The 17,986-nt window shown below is 48.2% G+C and overlaps 2 protein-coding genes across 2 annotated transcripts in view; one reads left to right on the forward strand and one right to left on the reverse strand.

Moving 5' to 3' along the window:
- Positions 1-1,195: 1,195 nt before the first annotated feature.
- LOC308153488 (endoribonuclease YbeY-like) lies at positions 1,196-5,070 on the reverse strand. The gene is made up of 5 exons (XM_080526647.1): positions 5,007-5,070; positions 4,348-4,558; positions 3,528-3,665; positions 1,913-1,981; positions 1,196-1,639 (listed from the first exon to the last, which is right to left on the reverse strand). The coding sequence occupies exons 2-5, from the start codon at positions 4,555-4,557 to the stop codon at positions 1,544-1,546; spliced, it is 513 nt and encodes a 170-aa protein (XP_080382773.1). The 5' UTR covers position 4,558; positions 5,007-5,070; the 3' UTR covers positions 1,196-1,543.
- A 1,304-nt stretch (positions 5,071-6,374) lies between these two features.
- The window catches only part of mcm3ap (minichromosome maintenance complex component 3 associated protein), a 34,565-nt gene continuing 22,953 nt past the window's right edge, over positions 6,375-17,986 (forward strand). Inside the window, exons 1-9 of the mRNA XM_080526277.1 lie at positions 6,375-8,233; positions 9,043-9,290; positions 9,436-9,517; positions 9,897-10,029; positions 10,603-10,784; positions 12,542-12,681; positions 13,121-13,318; positions 16,163-16,431; positions 17,359-17,521. Of these exons, the coding sequence (XP_080382403.1) occupies positions 6,409-8,233; positions 9,043-9,290; positions 9,436-9,517; positions 9,897-10,029; positions 10,603-10,784; positions 12,542-12,681; positions 13,121-13,318; positions 16,163-16,431; positions 17,359-17,521 (3,240 nt within the window). The 5' untranslated portion in view covers positions 6,375-6,408. The remainder of the gene's footprint in view (positions 8,234-9,042; positions 9,291-9,435; positions 9,518-9,896; positions 10,030-10,602; positions 10,785-12,541; positions 12,682-13,120; positions 13,319-16,162; positions 16,432-17,358; positions 17,522-17,986) is intronic.

The raw sequence follows: 17,986 nt of genomic DNA on the forward strand, positions 1-17,986 counted from the left end.
ATAAGGAGAATAGGGGTATATAATAGGTGTATATAAGGAGAATAGGGGTATATAATAGGTGTATATAAGGAGAATAGGGGTATATAATAGGCGTATATAAGGAGAATAGGGGTATATAATAGGTGTATATAAGGAGAATAGGTGTATATAAGGAGAATAGGGGTATATAATAGGGGTATATAAGGAGAATAGGGGTATATAATAGGCGTATATAAGGAGAATAGGGGTATATAAGGAGAATAGGGGTGTATAATAGGTGTATATAAGGAGAATAGGGGTATATAATAGGTGTATATAAGGAGAATAGGGGTATATAATAGGTGTATATAAGGAGAATAGGGGTATATAATAGGTGTATATAAGGAGAATAGGGGTATATAATAGGCGTATATAAGGAGAATAGGGGTATATAATAGGTGTATATAAGGAGAATAGGGGTATATAATAGGCGTATATAAGGAGAATAGGGGTATATAATAGATGTATATAAGGAGAATAGGGGTATATAATAGATGTATATAAGGAGAATAGGGGTATATAATAGGTGTATATAAGGAGAATAGGGGTATATAATAGATGTATATAAGGAGAATAGGGGTATATAATAGGTGTATATAAGGAGAATAGGTGTATATAATAGGCGTATATAAGGAGAATAGGGGTATATAATAGGTGTATATAAGGAGATTAGGGGTATATAATAGGGGTATATAAGGAGAATAGGGGTGTATAATAGGTGTATATAAGGAGAATAGGTGTATATAATAGGGTTATATAAGGAGAATAGGGGTATATGCATTCCAGCAGGGGCAACACTCGGATGTGACGAATGAAGTCGTCATGTGACACGGTCCCTCAGTCTGTGATTGGACAGCTCGTTCTACACAATCTATTTCTATATGGGTGTCTGAGTAAGCCCCAGGGGAGTATTCCATCAACGTCTCTAAAGGCAAATCCAGGCTTATTATTTTGATAAGACTCACAAGACAATCAAATATAAGCCTGGATTTTCCTTTAGCGACATGGTGGAATACCCCCCCTAGGTGTCATGTCCAGGTGGGTGTCTGTGACGCAGAGTGGAGAGAAGCAGCAGGCTGGACAAAGCTTTTGTTTCTTGTTCAGCATTCGACATTTGACTTCCTAAAGAGCATTTTAAAATAAAATAAAATATTACTGTGAAAGCAATGTGGTTTGGATAGTTTTACTCTTTTCCCCCTGCCAGAAATGTCAAGTTGAACAATGAAGCAATATGTTTCACTCATTAGCAATTCCATAGGCATCTGTGCAAGACAAGTGTGTTGGCTTTGGGAAGTCATCATCACCCCAGCACTTAACACTCCGTCACACAGCTGAATCTACCTTCAACAACAGTGTTGCTTGATTGTCACTGCAGGAGTCAAATGTCCAGAGAGATCAACAACCAATGTGTCATCAGTGTCTCTAAGACGGTCCACGGCTTCACCAAAGGAAATAAACAGTGTTCCGGCCAACGACTCGTGTCCCGGGTGCAACGTTCAAATCCCGCCATGGCGTGCGGCTCTGGTCACCTGTCTTGACGACACTTCTTGGTCAGAGGTTCCAGCCGTCGGCCTGTGAGCCGATTGAACTCACTCAGAACGTAGGTTTCCTTCTGTAGCATCTGTGACCAGAGAGAGAGAGAGAGGGAGAGAGAGAGACAGAGAGAGAGAGAGAGGGAGAGAGAGACAGAGAGAGAGAAAGAGAGAGGGAGAGAGAGAGAGAGAGACAGAGGGAGAGAGGGAGAGAGAAACAGAGAGAGAGAGAGGGAGAGAGAGAGAGGGAGGGAGAGAGAGAGAGAGGGAAAAAACTGTTAAACAGAACCGTCCACGTGCCGAGGTGTAATAAGTATGACACACTATGGAAGCGGGTCGTTACACTCCCAGGTGGTCCGTACCTCAGTCCACTCCTCTTCCGTCTCGTGTCTGTAGCCCAGCAGGTGACAGATCCCGTGGGCAGTAACCGCCTAAGTCAAAGAGAACGGAGAGTTAGTCCAAACGACCGACAGTTTTCGGCCTAGGCTACACAACGACAAAACGCAGACGATTAAGCAATATCACACTGGAGGTCGTGCTGTTATACTGAATATTAGCACGGCTGTGATTGGGTCGTAGGTACGAGGCCGCAGGCAATCACAGCCGTGCTGATATTCAGTATAACAGCACGACCTCCAGTGTGATATTGCTTTTATACAACAGTTCTACAGCGCCATTTATTAGTTAACAGTAATAAGCGACAACAGATTATGATTTGTTTGTTTATTTAATCATAAAAATAAACATAAATTTGTTCCGCAACTGAACTTCAACTGGACTTGCCTAGTAACCTGAACACAAACATGTAATCTAATTAACCTGAACACAAACATGTAATCTAATTAACCTGAACACAAACATGTAATCTAATTAACCTGAACACAAACATGTAGTCTAATTAACCTGAACACAAACATGTAGTCTAATTAACCTGAACACAAACATGTAGTCTAATTAACCTGAACACAAACATGTAGTCTAATTAACCTGAACACAAACATGTAGTCTGATTAACCTGAACACAAACATGTAGTCTAATTAACGGTCATTTAGTAGAACATCTGTGCGGCGGAGTGATACACATACAGTAGTTAAAGGTCCCAGTGCTGTTATACTGTATATCAGCACTCATGGAATGCCTCTTGTCCAATCAAATTACTTGGTCGTAACTAACTGTTGTATAAAACGCAGACACACAAGCGTTATCTGATTGTCGCGCAAAAGAATCTCTGGTACACTGGGCGTGCGCGTAAAGAATATCTGGTACACTGGGCGTGCGCGTACTGGTAGACCCCATATAGCCTATACAGTAGTCTCTCTCTCTCTCTCTCTCTCTGGTACACTGGGCGTGCGCGTACTGGTAATCTCTGGTACACTGGGCGTGCGCGTACTGGTAATCTCTGGTACACTGGGCGTGCGCGTACTGGTAATCTCTGGTACACTGGGCGTGCGCGTACTGGTAGACCCCAGAAAATTGCTCAAATATAATTGAGACAGTACCGTAAAATAATAGAATAATATCATGAATCTTCATTCATTCGGTAGTATTGTTGTCAACTCCCCATCGATCTCCTCTCCACTTACATTACGTCTGCATCCAGGATATGGCACGTATATGTTATTCATCTATGTACATTTAGGTTGTATAAAAAGAGCTGATGCTTATGATAAGGTAGAGGTGGGTTGACTTTGCATACTGAGTCACTACTTTTGTCTTAAGTCACTTCAATTTCACTCAAAATAAAAGCCTGCGTTCATAACAACTGTCTGATCATAAAAGCTGATGTTTCACAACCAGAGCTGTCGAGGTTACCTGGTTACCAACGGCGACCAGACAGCTGTCAGCCAATCACCAACACCTCCCAGAACATCAGCCAATCACCAACACCTCCCAGAACATCAGCCCAACAAAACAACCCAATAGTTGACTTAATGACATAGCCTCTCTACCCCCATAAAGTGATGAAGTTTGATCACCGTGAGGATCCCGTGAAGGTCCTGAGACGCGGTCTCCTCCTGGCTCTGCTTCATCAGGTACTCCACCCCCAGGAACACGTCTCCCAGGTTCAGCTCGTCTCTGTGCAGGGGGCACGGCAGCTTCCCAGGCCTCAGATCCTAGGAGGATCGTGACAAGGTGGATCATCATCACAATTTGACAATCTAGACAACTTGATGGCAGCTACTAGATTATAAACATAAGTGCAATATTGAAACACAACTGTGAACATTCTAAACCTGCTAACTGCGACACTTAATTAATGTGCAACAAATACTATGTGCAATATGACAACCCTTGTGTACATAAGGTTCAGATATAGGAAAAGTTAGAATAGGTATAGCATAGCATAGAGTACAGCACAGTGTTTTATTTGTATAGTATAGTAGATAGTGTACATAGCCTTATTTATTTATGTAAACCAGCTCTTTTCCCTTTTTTACCTGTACTGTATTAATGACAATAAAGACCATTCATTCATTCAAGGTGGATCATCACAAGTCAGCGCCTTTTACTGCAACTAGTCAGTCACTCACAGTAGCCATTCATTCATTCTTTCATTCATTCTTTCATTCATTCATTCTTTCATTCATTCATTCTTTCATTCATTTTTTCATTCATTCATTCTTTCATTCATTTTTTCATTCATTCATTCTTTCATTCATTCATTCTTTCATTCATTCTTTCATTCATTCTTTCATTAATTTTTTCATTCATTCATTCATTCTTTCATTCATTTTTTCATTCTTTCATTCATTCATTCTTTCTTTCATTCTTTCATTCATTCATATGCTTACCCACCTCATAGAAAGGAAAAGAGAGGACATCCGTGGGCATGTTATTTTTCCGATAAATGTTATTGATTCGTTGAATCTTGCGGTTGTCCACGCAGATGACACCCAGATCAAACTTCTGGATCCCCAGGATGTGCCTGAGCGTCTCCACGTCCCTGCGCAGCCTGGCGCGGCGCAACGGCACCACCTTCTGGAGGTTCCGGAGAACTACACCCATCCTAACACAACACTATTAACACTAGTGACGTTAGAATGATAAGGTTCTATCTCCGTTTAGAATGATAAGGTTCTATCTCCGTTTAGAATGATAAGGTTCTATCTCCGTTTAGAATGATAAGGTTCTATCTCCGTTTAGAATGATAAGGTTCTATTTCCGTTTAGGGTAGTTCAGAGATATTGAGCGTCAAAGTTTTTACATTCCATTATGTTTTGTGAGATGGAACCTTTGTATTTTATTAATTACTAACTAAAAAATGTCAACATTTTAAAAATAACACCACTCAGGCATTAATAAACACCTAACAGATTATGTAAAAAAAAACTCAATTTTGACAAAAATGGAGATAGAATTTATAATTCTGACGTCACGACTAGTCACAAACTAAATAGAAACAGACGATGAATAAAACAATGACGTCATGGGAACATAGACAATAAATATAATACTTTATCTGCTCCCGAAGTTACCCTGGAGCTTCTCTGACGCTCTCATCTGTCAAGGTCACTTCCGGTACGGTAGAGTCTGTGTCACACCGGACGGTGTTGGCGGTAGAACGCGGAAGTCGTCGAGGACCTAAAAACAAGAGGGACCGGAACCGGAAATGTGCGTGTTTCTTTTTTTATTTTCAAATGCCTCAAAAAAAGTAAGTCCCCAGTATAAACAATGCTGTGTGTTATTCTGTGAAAGTCTGTTTATGTTTATGTTTATGTTTATGTTCTGCACAACTGTCATGTTTGTATTATTATTATTACATACGTGTTCTCTAATTCAGAGCGCGCGAGCTGCTGTTAAAGGTTAAAGGTGTTAAAGGTGTTAAAGGTGTTAATGTTGGAGAAGAAGGTGTCTGCCTGGCTAGCAGCTACTGAGGGTGAGGGTAGGTCTGCAGGCTGAGTTAGAACGTTAGAATGTTAAAGTTAGAATGTTAAAGTTAGAATGTTAGAATGTTAGAACGTTAAAGTTAGAACGTTAGAACGTTAATGTTAGAACGTTAGAACGTTAAAGTTAGAACGTTAGAACGTTAAAGTTAGAACGTTAATGTTAGAACGTTAATGTTAGAACGTTAAAGTTAGAATGTTAGAACGTTAAAGTTAGAACGTTAATGTTAGAACGTTAGAACGTTAATGTTAGAACGTTAGAATGTTAGAACGTTAGAACGTTAAAGTTAGAACGTTAGAACGTTAAAGTTAGAACGTTAGAACGTTAAAGTTAGAACGTTAGAACGTTAAAGTTAGAACGTTAGAACGTTAAAGTTAGAACGTTAGAACGTTAAAGTTAGAACGTTAAAGTTAGAACGTTAACGTTCTGCAGGTTGAGTTAGCAGAGCAGAGCACCGCTGCCCTGCCTGGCTGCCTAAACCATCTGGACTGAGCTCAGTTAGTTGGCTGGCTTGTCAACAAGCCCCAACTCTGTAGCTAGGCCTACATTGCTGTTATTAATTTGGCACGACATTATGTTGTACGAGCTACCCCCCCTAGCTACTAGAACAACCCACAGACACTAGCCTGTTCATGGGGTTTTGTTTTTTGGCTCTACTCAGAATGTTCGGTTCACAATTGCTGTTCTAGGGGCGATTAATTAATTATTTGCAAAAACACATGTTGTTCCACATTAGCTAACTTTGGTTTCGTAATGGAATCTCGTTGTAAGCTTGTTGACTTTGTTCCATTTTTAGACTCAAGGATGCTTCAGTGAAGAAATGAAAACAAGGGTGTAACACCCAGGCCCTTCCCTGAGGCCCAACAGTCTGGCCTCCCTCCGAGACCTGCTGCACCCACCCACAACCTTTTAACACCCACCGGTGGCCCGAGTGACCACTAAAGACACTAAAGACACTAAGACATCCCCGTCATGAATCTCAACAACCTGTTTGGGAGACCGCAGGGTGGAGCTTTCCAGGCCCCTGGCGGCAACACGAACCAGCCGGGCGTGTTCGGCCAGCAGGGCTCCGCTAACAACCCGCAGAACGTCGGCTTCGGGCAGTCGGCGACGTTCGGCCAGTCGTCCTCCGCCTTCAGTCAGCCTTCGGTGTTCGGCCAGCCGCCCTCCGGCCTCCAGGCCTCTGTGTTCGGGCAGTCGCCGGCGTTCGGACAAACTCCGTCCCTCGGCCAGGGCTCTGTGTTCGGGCAGAGCGGCGGTGGGCTAGGGGGGCCGTCCCACCCAGGACAGGCCTCCTCCACCTTCTCCTCCATGGGTCATCCGCCAGCCTTCGGTCAGGCCACACAGATGGCGGTACAGAGTAGCTCGGGGGGGTTTGACGGCGCCCCGCCGCCCCCCCCCTCGTACGGCCAGGCGACCGGCCAGAGTCCCAGCTCCAGCTCCGTGTTCGGACAGACGCCCCCCGCCTTCAGACAGACCTCCTCCTCCGCCTTCGGGGGACTCTCCTCTGGGTTTAGGCAGCAGCAGCAAGCGCCCCCCCCGGGGTACAGCAGCGCCGCCTCTGCCGGAATCTCCTCTGACGCCACCGCCGGGTCGGCGCAGCCCATGAGCTTCGGCCAGTCGTCGCCCTTTGACCCCCAGCCCCCCCCGCAGCCCGGTGCCTCTGTGTCCACGTTTGGCGCCGCCGCCCAGAGTGTGGTCCAGAGTAGTCGCGGGTTCGGCACGTCGGAGTTCAGCTTCAAGCCGTCCAACGAGGCGCTGTTCAAGCCCATCTTCAGCGACGGCCCCCCGGACCCCCCAGCCCTGAACCTGAACCCCCCCCTCGCCTCCCAGCCGGCCTGCAGCAGCATGGACGACAGCAGCGGGCCGCCCGCCCCCGCCCCCCCCTCCGGCTTCTCTCTGCTGCCCGGGTCCAAGAGCAGCGGCCTTCCGCTGGGCTTCAGCTTCTCCCAGCCGGCGGCCGCCCCCCTGTCCATCTCCGCCCCCCTGGCCCAGAGAGACGCCGTCACCAACAGCAGCAGCGCCGGCAGCAGCAGCTCCATCACCGGCCTGCAGTTCACCTTCTCCCAGCCCGCCCCCCCCTCCAGCACCAACGCTGGCGCAGCAGCAGCCATGGCCCCCCCCATGCCCCCCCCCCAGCCAGCCACCACAGTCCCCAGCAGCCCCTCCTCCTTCAGCTTCTCGGCCACAGTCCTCCAGCCCCTCCAGCCACAGGCTCAGGCGCCTCCCATGTCCCTGTTCGGAGGAGGAGGGTCGGGCGGCTTCAGCAGCCAGCAGCCCTCGGCGTTCGGGGAGCCCAGACCCAAAGGAAGCGGCGATGCAGAACCCCCGGCCGGCGCAGTCGGGGAGAAGAGAGCCGCCGCCGCAGGTGGTGACGAGGAGAGTACGGGGGAGGTGACCGTGACCGGGGTGACCACCGGGGTGTTCGGGAGGCTGGGGAAAGGGACCAAGAGGAAGGAGGAGATGGCCGACCTCCCGGGGAAGCAGCCCGCCGGCGGCGAGGACGGAGGAGGCGGCCAGGCCGAGGCGGCCGAGGAGGCCGACGCCTCCAGACACCCCCCGAAGCGGCCCCTGCTGAGGTCCTCCCGCGGCGCGGCCGGGGGGCTGTTCCGCAGCGCCATGAGCGGCCTGATGAGGGGCGGGGCTAACCCGGTCAGGAGGAGGAGCCCCGGGAGGGAGGAGGAGCAGGCGCCGGACTGGGGCGAGGCAGAGAGACCAGGGAGCCCCCACAAATCTGCCACACCCCCCAGGGCACAGGCCCCCACCAGAGAGCTTCTAGAGAACGCTGAGGAGACAGGTATTTTTACATTTTTAATTTTTATTTAACCTTTATTTAACCAGGCAAACATGTAAGAACAAATTCTTATTTACAAATGCAGCCTGACCAAAAAGCAATGGCTCTTAAATAATTTACAACAATAAAGCACTGGCAAATACAGATGCATTAAAATACTAACAGTCAGAGAGAGGGGAGAGAGAAGGAGGAGGTAGGGGTGAGGAAGAGCGGAGGTGAGGGATAGCGGGGGGAGTGGAGCAGGGGTATGTACCTGACTCACTCAAAACCGTTTAAAGCTTTTACTGTTTTACTGTTTTCTTCTCCTGGTAGGGAGGGACCTTCATTCAGCCTGTGAAACAAGTTCAACCACAGGTTGTGTTTGGAAATTCTAATTGATTTCGTCCACTGTGGCCAGAATTGGCAAGATTTTCCCCCCCTGAAAAAAACGTACGCCCTGCTCCTTTAACTCTAGGACAGCTGTGCCTGTTGTACCTACTATAAGAGCCGCCTTGGGGGTCAATGACCATAGTCTTTAGAGTGGGAAGCTGCTGCTTACACACAACGACCACTAGTTGGCCTGCTTGTAAGTTAGCCTGCCCTCCTACACAGAAAAACTGCAAAATAGCTTCATACTAGCTGATCCTGATGTGATGTTGAGAATGTAAGGATACTGGGTGGTAGAACGCACATATCTAGGACAAGTCATGAAAGGAGGGTCCTGAAATTTGATCAAGTGCAAAGATATTAAACCATTTTTACTCACAGGGTCAAAATGACCCCAACCACGGCTGTTTTAGTGTCAAGCTCAAAACACACTCCTCCTCCTCCAGGGCCCTTGGAAGTCCCTGACCCAGACCCCGACACAAAGACCCCAGCCAGGCGGGGCCAACGTGGGGAGAGCACAGACAGCCTGGGGGGTGTGACTCCCTCAGACACCACTGTCCTCCAGTGCAAGAACGTCCCTCCCAACCTGAACAGGAAGGACGTCCTGGAGAAACACTTTGGCCGCTTCGGGAAAGTCTGCAAGGTCTTATGCCGGCCGCACAAGAGCCTGGCCATCGTGCACTTCCAAGACCACGTAAGCAACACTCCTTCTCTCCTCTCCTTCTCTCCTCCTCTCCATTACTCCATCACCCTCACTTCCTACAAGACATTGTTACATGTTACATTACATGTTTTGTGATTCTCAATAATTGTCTCCTGTCTCCTGTCCTCTCTCTCAGGTGTCGGCAGCTAAGGCAAAGAAGAAAGGGAAGTCGCTGCACCAACATGAACTCCTCCTGTTCTGGCAGAGAAAGAAACAGAGTAAGTTGTCGTGGGACAACGTCGATCAATGATCTCCGAAAACGTTAGAGAGAAAATCAGGGTCACCGATGTAGGAGTGACGGCAATAACAGGACAATGTAGTCGTTTTGCCGGTAGAAAGAATAACATGCGCTTCTTTATTCTCACTCTCTTCATACGTACTGACAACAACATTCACTCCCCTCCGTCCCACTTATATTACGTCATATCACCCGCTAAGCAGCATGGGTGATGTAGTAAACATAAACATACAACAGTGCTTTATACATGGCTGGAACGCCGTGAATTATGAATGCTCGACTCACTAACGAGTGTTGAGTGTTCCTGCTGTTCCTGTGTTGAGTGTTGCTGCTGCTCCTGTGTTGTTGTGGTGCGTCAGGCCCGGGGGAGAGAGGAGAGGAGGCGGACATGGACAGCCAGGTCACAGACGCCAGGCGGGGGGGGCACGGGGGCTCCCCGCTGAGGAAACCCAGGGGCCCCGCCCCCAGCAGCACTGTGTCCCTCAGCCGCAGGTAACCACGACAACCCCTCACCATGACAACCCCTCACCATGACAACCCCTCACTTCAAACAGGGTCCAGTTTTCAGTTCGATTTTATTGCCTTCCAGGGTTCGACATTAACGGTTGCCTGATTGCCCGGGGCAAGTAAACGGACGGCACAGGCGCCAGACCAGACTAAATTAGTTGATGGTCAATCCTTGCATCCATAGCTCTGTCTACACATTGTAGAGTGGATAGTTACATTTTAGATTGCCCCTTTAATATAACATGTACATGACAATGATGCTCTCATCTGCTCTGTTAGCTCAGGACATGACAGAACTAACTCTCATCTCTGTTAGCTCAGGACATGACAGGACTAACTCTCATCTCTGTTAGCTCAGGACATGACAGGACTAACTCTCATCTCTGTTAGCTCAGGACATGACAGGACTAACTCTCATCTCTGTTAGCTCAGGAGATGACAGAACTAACTCTCATCTCTGTTAGCTCAGGACATGACAGAACTAACTCTCCTCTGCTCTGTTAGCTCAGGACATGACAGAACTAACTCTCCTCTCTGTTAGCTCAGGACATGACAGAGGACTGGCTCCATCGCCAAGTCCCTCCAGTTTGACGGCGAGCCGCAGCCTGAGTCTATCTCGGAGGGCCAGGCCTCAGACCGCCTGGTCCCCTCCTCCCTCCTCCACCTGATTGGTCAACTGGCTGAAACGGCAGAGGAGAAGTACCGCCTCCTGGAGCAGAGAGACAAGATCCTGCGCCAAGGTAAGAGCTGTCCAGAGCTGTCCAGAGCTGTCTAGAGCTGTCTAGAGCTGTCTAGAGCTATCTAGAGCTGTCCAGAACTGTCTAGAGCTGTCTAGAGCTGTCTAGAGCTGTCTAGAGCTATCCAGAGCTGTCTAGAGCTGTCTAGAGCTGTCTAGAGCTGTCTAGAGCTGTCCAGAACTGTCTAGAGCTATGTTAATGTTAATTTTATTTATAATGCGCCCCCCATCCAACTTTTACATCGGCCCGGGGCGCAGCCCGGGTAAAGGAACAGATAAAGACAAGGACAAGGAACACAGAAAGCAAACAGACACAGACTACTTAAACGAACATCTCAAGGGATACAATTTACAACAAATAGGGAGTAGACTTAAGGGCTCTGCACACAGCGTGCGATTTCTGTTGCGCGTCAACGTTCCATTTTGAAGTTTGAATGGAAGTCTATGAGAAAATCATAAAACATCGCATCCCAATGCACACAGCGTGCGATGCAATTTCTGTTGTATGTTCTCATAGACTTCCATTCAAACTTCAAAATGGAACGTTGACGCGCAACAGAAATCGCACGCTGTGTGCAGAGCCCTTTAGGGAACATCATTGACGAAGAGGTGGGTTTTTAACTTTGCTCTAAAGGAGTCCAGAGTGGGGGCAGACTTGATGGCGGAAGGGAGCGCGTTCCACCGCAAAGGCACGGTCACCCTTCCTCTTGAGGTTGGTGCGGGGGACCCTCAGGCTGAGTTGGGCGTCGGACCTGAGCCTGGGCCTTGAGGTGGAAGACAGGTCCAGGAGGTCCTTGATGTAGGGTGGGGCGAGACTGTTGAGAGCTTTGTAGACAAAGGTGCAGATCTTGAACTTCACTCTCTTCTTTACTGGGAGCCAGTGAAGGGAGATGAGGACAGGGGAGATGTGGTCCCTCATTTTAGTGCCTGACACCAGCCTGGCAGCGGCATATGATATACATACTGTATATGATAATAATATATCCTTAATGTTAATGTTAATGTTAATTTTATTTATAATGCGCCCCCCATCCAACTTTTACATCGGCCCGGGGCGCAGCCCCAGCTGTCTAGAGCTGTCTAGAGCTGTCTAGAGCTGTCTAGAGCTGTCTAGAGCTGTTCAGAGCTGTCTAGAGCTGTCTAGAGCTGTCTAGAGCTGTTCAGAGCTGTCTAGAGCTGCCCAGAGCTGTCCAGAGCTGTCCAGAGCTGTCTAGAGCTGTTCAGAGCTGTCTAGAGCTGCCCAGAGCTGTCCAGAGCTGTCCAGAGCTGTCTAGAGCTACCCAGAGCTGTCCAGAGCTGTCTAGAGCTGTTCAGAGCTGTCTAGAGCTGCCCAGAGCTGTCCAGAGCTGTCCAGAGCTGTCTAGAGCTGCCCAGAGCTGTCTAGAGCTGTCTAGAGCTGTCTAGAGCTGCCCAGAGCTGTCTAGAGCTGTCTAGAGCTGCCCAGAGCTGTCTAGAGCTGTCTAGAGCTGTCTAGAGCTGCCCAGAGCTGTCCAGAGCTGTCCAGAGCTGTCTAGAGCTGTTCAGAGCGGTCTAGAGCTGCCCAGAGCTGTCCAGAGCTGTCCAGAGCTGTCCAGAGCTGTCTAGAGCTGCCCAGAGCTGTCCAGAGCTGTCCAGAGCTGTCTAGAGCTGTCTAGAGCTGTCTAGAGCTGCCCAGAGCTGTCTAGAGCTGTCTAGAGCTGTTCAGAGCTGTCTAGAGCTGTCTAGAGCTGTCTAGAGCTGTCTACGCTAACGTTGATGTTCCATGTTCATGTCGGGGTGCAGGCAGGCCCAGGAGGACAGACCTGGACCTGTCCAAGGTGTTCGTGGGGACGTGTCCAGACATGTGCCCTGAGAAGGAGCGCTACATGAGGGATACGCGGAACCTGCTGAGCTGCTTTGAGGTCATGCCCGACACGGAGAGGGTGAGCCAACCTTCTCCTGATTCTTCCACAAGTATTCACTCATAGGACTCATAGTAGTGTGTGTGTGTGTGTGTGTTAGGTCTGACAGTAGTGTGTGTGTGTTAGGTCTGACAGTAGTGTGTGTGTGTTAGGTCTGACAGTAGTGTGCGTGCGCGTGTCATTAGAGGGCGGCTCTACTTCCTGCGCCACAGCCGCCCCTCATCTCTAACCTGAGCCCCCTGTCCCCTCCCTGTCCCCTCCCCTCCCTGTCCCCTCCCCTCCCCTCCCTGTCCCCTCCCCTCCCTGTCCCCTCCCTGTCCCCTCCCCTCCCTGTCCCCTCCCCTCCCTGTCCCCTCCCTGTCTCCTCCCCCCCCTCCCTGTCCCCTCCCTCCCCTCCCCTCCCCTCCCTCCCCTCCCCTCCCTCCCCTCCCCTCCCCTCCCCTCCCCCCCCCCCCCACAGGTGGATCACATGACGGCCATTAAGGAGTACAGCCGGTCGTCAGCTGACCAGGAGGAGCCCCTCCCCCACGAGCTGCGGCCCCTGCCGGTCCTCAGTGGGACCATGGACTACCTGGTCACCCAGATGATGGACCAGGGCCACAACAACTACCGCGACTGGTACGACTTTGTCTGGAACAGAACCCGCAGCATCCGCAAGGTAACTAAAACTCACCACTCTAATCACGTTACCCACTTTTAAACACTCACTTTTAGATGTTGTCTCGGATCACTGCACCTGCTTTTAAGTTAACTTCCCCCTGGTCCCTGCTGTCTTTTACATATTGTGTTGTGATATATAGATGTTTTTGATACTTGTGTATGGCATTCATGTTTTATATTGTATATATTGGGTTGTGTTCTATATCGTATATACTGGGTTGTGTTTTGTGTACAGACTTGCCTCTGTTCTGCCAATTGGCCAGATCGTCATTGTAAATGAGAATTGGTTCTCAATAGGGCTGGGCAAACTATAAAAAATTCTTTTTCGATAATCACAAGAATTAACGATCAATTATCGATTAATTGATACGCTTTTTTTTCATTAAAACAACGCCTAGGGCAGAAATAACAAGCATGTTTTCCTTGGGGGAAAAACTTTATTCTTGATTTCTATGCGCCTGGTTATGGAACGTCGCGATGGAATAGGATAGTTGGCTCGACTATTTGCATGAGCGCACGAAATCCTCTACCCTCGACAAAACTGAGCGGCAGAATATCTGTTTCGATTAATTTGCAGATGGCCATCATTACTTTCTCTTCTCGTTGTGCATCACACCTCCCGCGTATTAGATGAGATGTGATGGAGGGCTGAGAAGGTAGCGAAGGAGCAATCAGGGTCGGATGTACTGTTTGCAGGTGGTATTTCATCGGGGTCGTCGTCGTGTTGTATTTATATGTCACTGCGCAGTGTTTGCAATGAGCGGCGTAACTTGTTGCATCATGCCGTACTGCGTTGCGAAATTCAATGCGAAGGAAAATGCAAAGTTCAGTTCTCACACATAACGTGGACAAACTAATTTCCACTCAATTTATTAATGATTATCGAGCAAAATATTTTGTGATCGACCAAGATCCTCAGTGTTTCCTCTACATGCATTTATTGGTGGCGGGCCGCCACGAATGAATTTCCTCCGCCACGAATTGATTCAGTCCACAAAAAAAAAAAAAAAAAAATCTCCAAAAAAATGTAAAAAAAAAATCTGAACATTTTAGCTGATTAAAATATATCTGATCCTAGATCAGCGCTATAATGGATGTTGACTAAAAGTGCACCTAAATCCACGCCCATCTCTCTCCAACCGCTGATCCAAAATCAGATTAATGACATTCAGTTGACGACGTGACACAAGGGCTCCTGATTGGTCTAAATGTGAACTGTGGTATTATTGTTATTGTGTACAGGCCACCGTAGTGACATCAGGGGGGTATTCCATCAACATCGCTAAAGGGAAAATCCAGGTTTAGTCTGATAAATCTCGCGAGAGTTCTTAAAAATATCCAGGCATATTCTGATAGGTCTCGCGAGAGTTATCAAAAATAAGCCAGGATTTTCCTTTAGCGACGTTGATGGAATACCCCCCAGGTCAGGTGGGCAGGTTACGACGAGACAACAAGAGACCGGTATTGTAGAGCTTACAGAGCGAGTTAAAATAAAGACACTTACATTGAAATACAGAAGGACTCACGTGTATGTTTAATAGAATAACACAACATGGTGTCAGAAGTCCTGTAAGTAAGTGTTAAGAGTTAGATCGGCCGACAAGTGTCATTTGAGCTCGTGACGGTGAGAAGGGAGAAGAAAAAATGGATGCTAATGCTAACGCGGGAGCAGCTGCAGTCCAGAGAGCTTCTTCGAAAAATTTAACGAAAACAGCGACAGATGGATGGATTTTTCAAGAAAAAAGATGTCCCAGACACTTCAAACATTGCTGAAGCTAGCAGTGGCTATGAGCGACCCGAAACTGCATGGCTGGCAGGACCAAAGAAGCTAGGTGGTGGATCAGCTAACAGCGTTTATGGCGGGGTACCACCACCACCAGCTACAACTACAACTACAGCGGGAGAGCCATCAGCATCGGCTAGCTGTGTTGGTGTATCAGCAGACATTAGCAAGTCAAAAAACTATTCTTATGTGCCGTCACTTTAGCAACGACACAGGATTGTCAAGGGGAAAAGAAGGGGAGACGATTTTTTTATTGACAACGGAATTACATGCTGGAAAAACATGCAGCTAAAATTCAGGGAACATTTGGACCTTCAGAGACACACGGGAGAAGTACGGGAAAACAGGGCTGATGTGGGTGTCATCAAAGGTAAGAGTTTGTTTTCTTTAACTCAGCTGATACTCAGCTGTTTACCGAATGCTCCATCTGACTGTGATTTTACTTCTGTAATGTGGTGGGTTGACATAATTCACGCACGGAACTATAGGTTGAGAGTATTGTTCCGTCCGCAGTTGAGTGCGTAGTACCCAAGTTGTTTAGACTGTTCTATTTACTGCTTGAGTGTGTTGTTGACAATCGTTCATGTCCTTCATTAAACGTTTAGCTTTGTCATTTGATACGCCGCCTACGACTACCATCTCTCTGCACTACAGTAAACAGTTAATCAGTAACGTTAGCCGCTTTTGTGCTCATGTAGGCCTACTTCGTATTATATTATAGCTGATGATCTTTGTGTGTGTGTATGTGACTGTCAGTCACAAGTTTATATTCTGTATATTCATTATTATTTTTTTGGCCATCCTCTAGTTTTGGCTGAAATGAGGTCGTTGTTTTGAAAAAAACAAAAAAACGTGTGCGCGCGTTTCATGCGCGTGCACGCGAAAAAATATCTCTCGCGCGCTGTCAGGGCTATCCGCCACCAATGTATCCGCCACACACACATTCACACACCCGTTCACACACCCATTCACACACCCGTTCACACACCCGTTCACACACCCGTTCACACACCCGTCGTCAGGCTGTATCCATTCATCTCCCGCCCCCCCCCCCTACAGGACATTACCCAGCAGCACCTGTGTGACCCTCTGACCGTGGCGCTGATAGAGAAGTGCACACGCTTCCACGTGCACTGCGGACACCACCTGTGCGAGGAGCCCATGATGACCTTCGACGCCAAGATCAACAACGAGAACATGACCAAGTGCATGCAGAGCCTGAAGGAGATGTACCAGGACCTGGCCACCAGGGGGGTCTACTGCCCCACGGAGGCCGAGTTCCGCCAGTACAACGTGCTGCTCAAACTCAACGACGGGGACATCCTCCGGTCAGTCACGCTGGTGGTGGAGGGCTAGGCACATTGATCTACAACACTGGACATTCATTTTAACATTCATTTTAACATTTTAACATTCATTTTAAGTGCTTGAATTCCCCTCTCTCTCCAACATTTTTAAAATATATTCTATTCTATTTTTTTACGTAATTATAGTAGATAAGTCACATTGCTTAACTTAACACACACATATTTCATAATGTATTGTTTTGCTGTGCTGTGGTAGAAAAGGCAAGAGACCATCTAGTGTTCACGCATTCAAGCCTCTCTTTTTAATTGTTGTCTGTGAGCGGAGAGTTCCTATTATATACATTCTCATCTAGATCTGTCTCAAACTATGCCGTGTCGGGTCCTTGAATTTGAGGCAATTGAGTCTTGAAAGTCCTTGGAAAGGTGCTTGAATGTGATGTTTCAGAAGGTGTGGGAACCCTGTATAATGTTTTCCCTGTGTGTCTGTGTGTGTGTCTGTGTGTCTGTGTGTGTGTCTGTGTGTCTGTGTCCCTGTGTGTGTTCCTGTGTGTCCCTTTGTGTCTGTGTGTCTGTGTGTGTCTCTGTGTCTCTGTGTGTCTCTGTGTGTCTGTGTGTGTCTGTGTGTGTCTCTGTGTGTCTGTGTGTGTCTCTCTGTGTCTGTGTGTGTGTCTGTGTGTTCCTGTGTCTCTGTGTGTGTCTGTGTGTGTGTCTGTCTGTGTGTGTCTGTGTGTGTCTGTGTGTCTGTGTGTCTGTGTGTGTCTGTGTGTGTCTGTGTGTGTCTGTGTGTGTCTGCGTGTGTCTGCGTGTGTCTGCGTGTCCCTGTGTGTCCCTGTGTGTCCCTGTGTGTCTCTGTGTGTGTGTCTGTGTGTTCCTGTGTCCCTGTGTGTGTGTGTCTCTGTGTGTCTCTGTGTCCCTATATGTCTCTGTGTGTCTATGTGTGTGACACAGCGAGGTGCAGCAGTTCCGCGAGGAGGTGCGTAACTCCTGGGAGGTGAAGTTTGCCGTGCAGGCCTTCTCTGCGCTCAACAGCAACAACTTTGTTCGCTTCTTCAAGCTGGTGAAGTCTGCCTCCTACCTGGCGGGCTGCCTGCTGCACCGATACTTCAACCAGGTCAGAACCAGAACGTGTGCTTGTGTGTGTGTGTGTGTGTGTGTCTGTGTGTCCCTGTGTGTGTCCCTGTGTGTCCCTGTGTGTGTCTCTGTGTGTCCCTGTGTGTGTCCCTGTGTGTCTGTGTGTGTCTGTGTGTGTCCCTGTGTGTCTGTGTGTGTCTGTGTGTCTGTGTGTCTGTGTGTGTCTCTGTGTCTCTGTGTCAAACATCCTGTTTGATGATACGTGCTGCTTCCTGACCCACCCCATGGTGGCAGCATTTCCCACCCAGCCAATCAGAGGTCAAGAGGATGCTGATGGCGTATGGCTCATGTCTATCCAGCTGCTCTCACATCTACAGAAGAGTCACAGGGGGCGGGGCTAGAGGCCAACTTGGATTCAGTAACTGGAATGGACCTATCGCTAAGCCACGCCCCCTATCGCTAAGCCACGCCCCCTATCGCTAAGCCCTTTGAAAACTCGGACAAA

Source organism: Nansenia antarctica (genome assembly GCF_963989245.1).
Source record: "Nansenia antarctica genome assembly, chromosome: 3".
Lineage (NCBI taxonomy): Eukaryota > Metazoa > Chordata > Actinopteri > Argentiniformes > Microstomatidae > Nansenia > Nansenia antarctica.

Bases quoted from the DNA above. Each gene is read 5' to 3' on its own strand.
- LOC308153488 (XM_080526647.1), bottom strand. From the start codon at position 4,557: ATGGGTGTAGTTCTCCGGAACCTCCAGAAGGTGGTGCCGTTGCGCCGC. The intron at 1,982-3,527 runs GTGATCAAACTT...TCTTTGACTTAG, and splicing joins ACCTTCACGGGATCCTCACG to GCGGTTACTGCCCACGGGAT. The intron at 1,640-1,912 runs GTACGGACCACC...CTCTGGTCACAG, and splicing joins CGGAAGAGGAGTGGACTGAG to ATGCTACAGAAGGAAACCTA.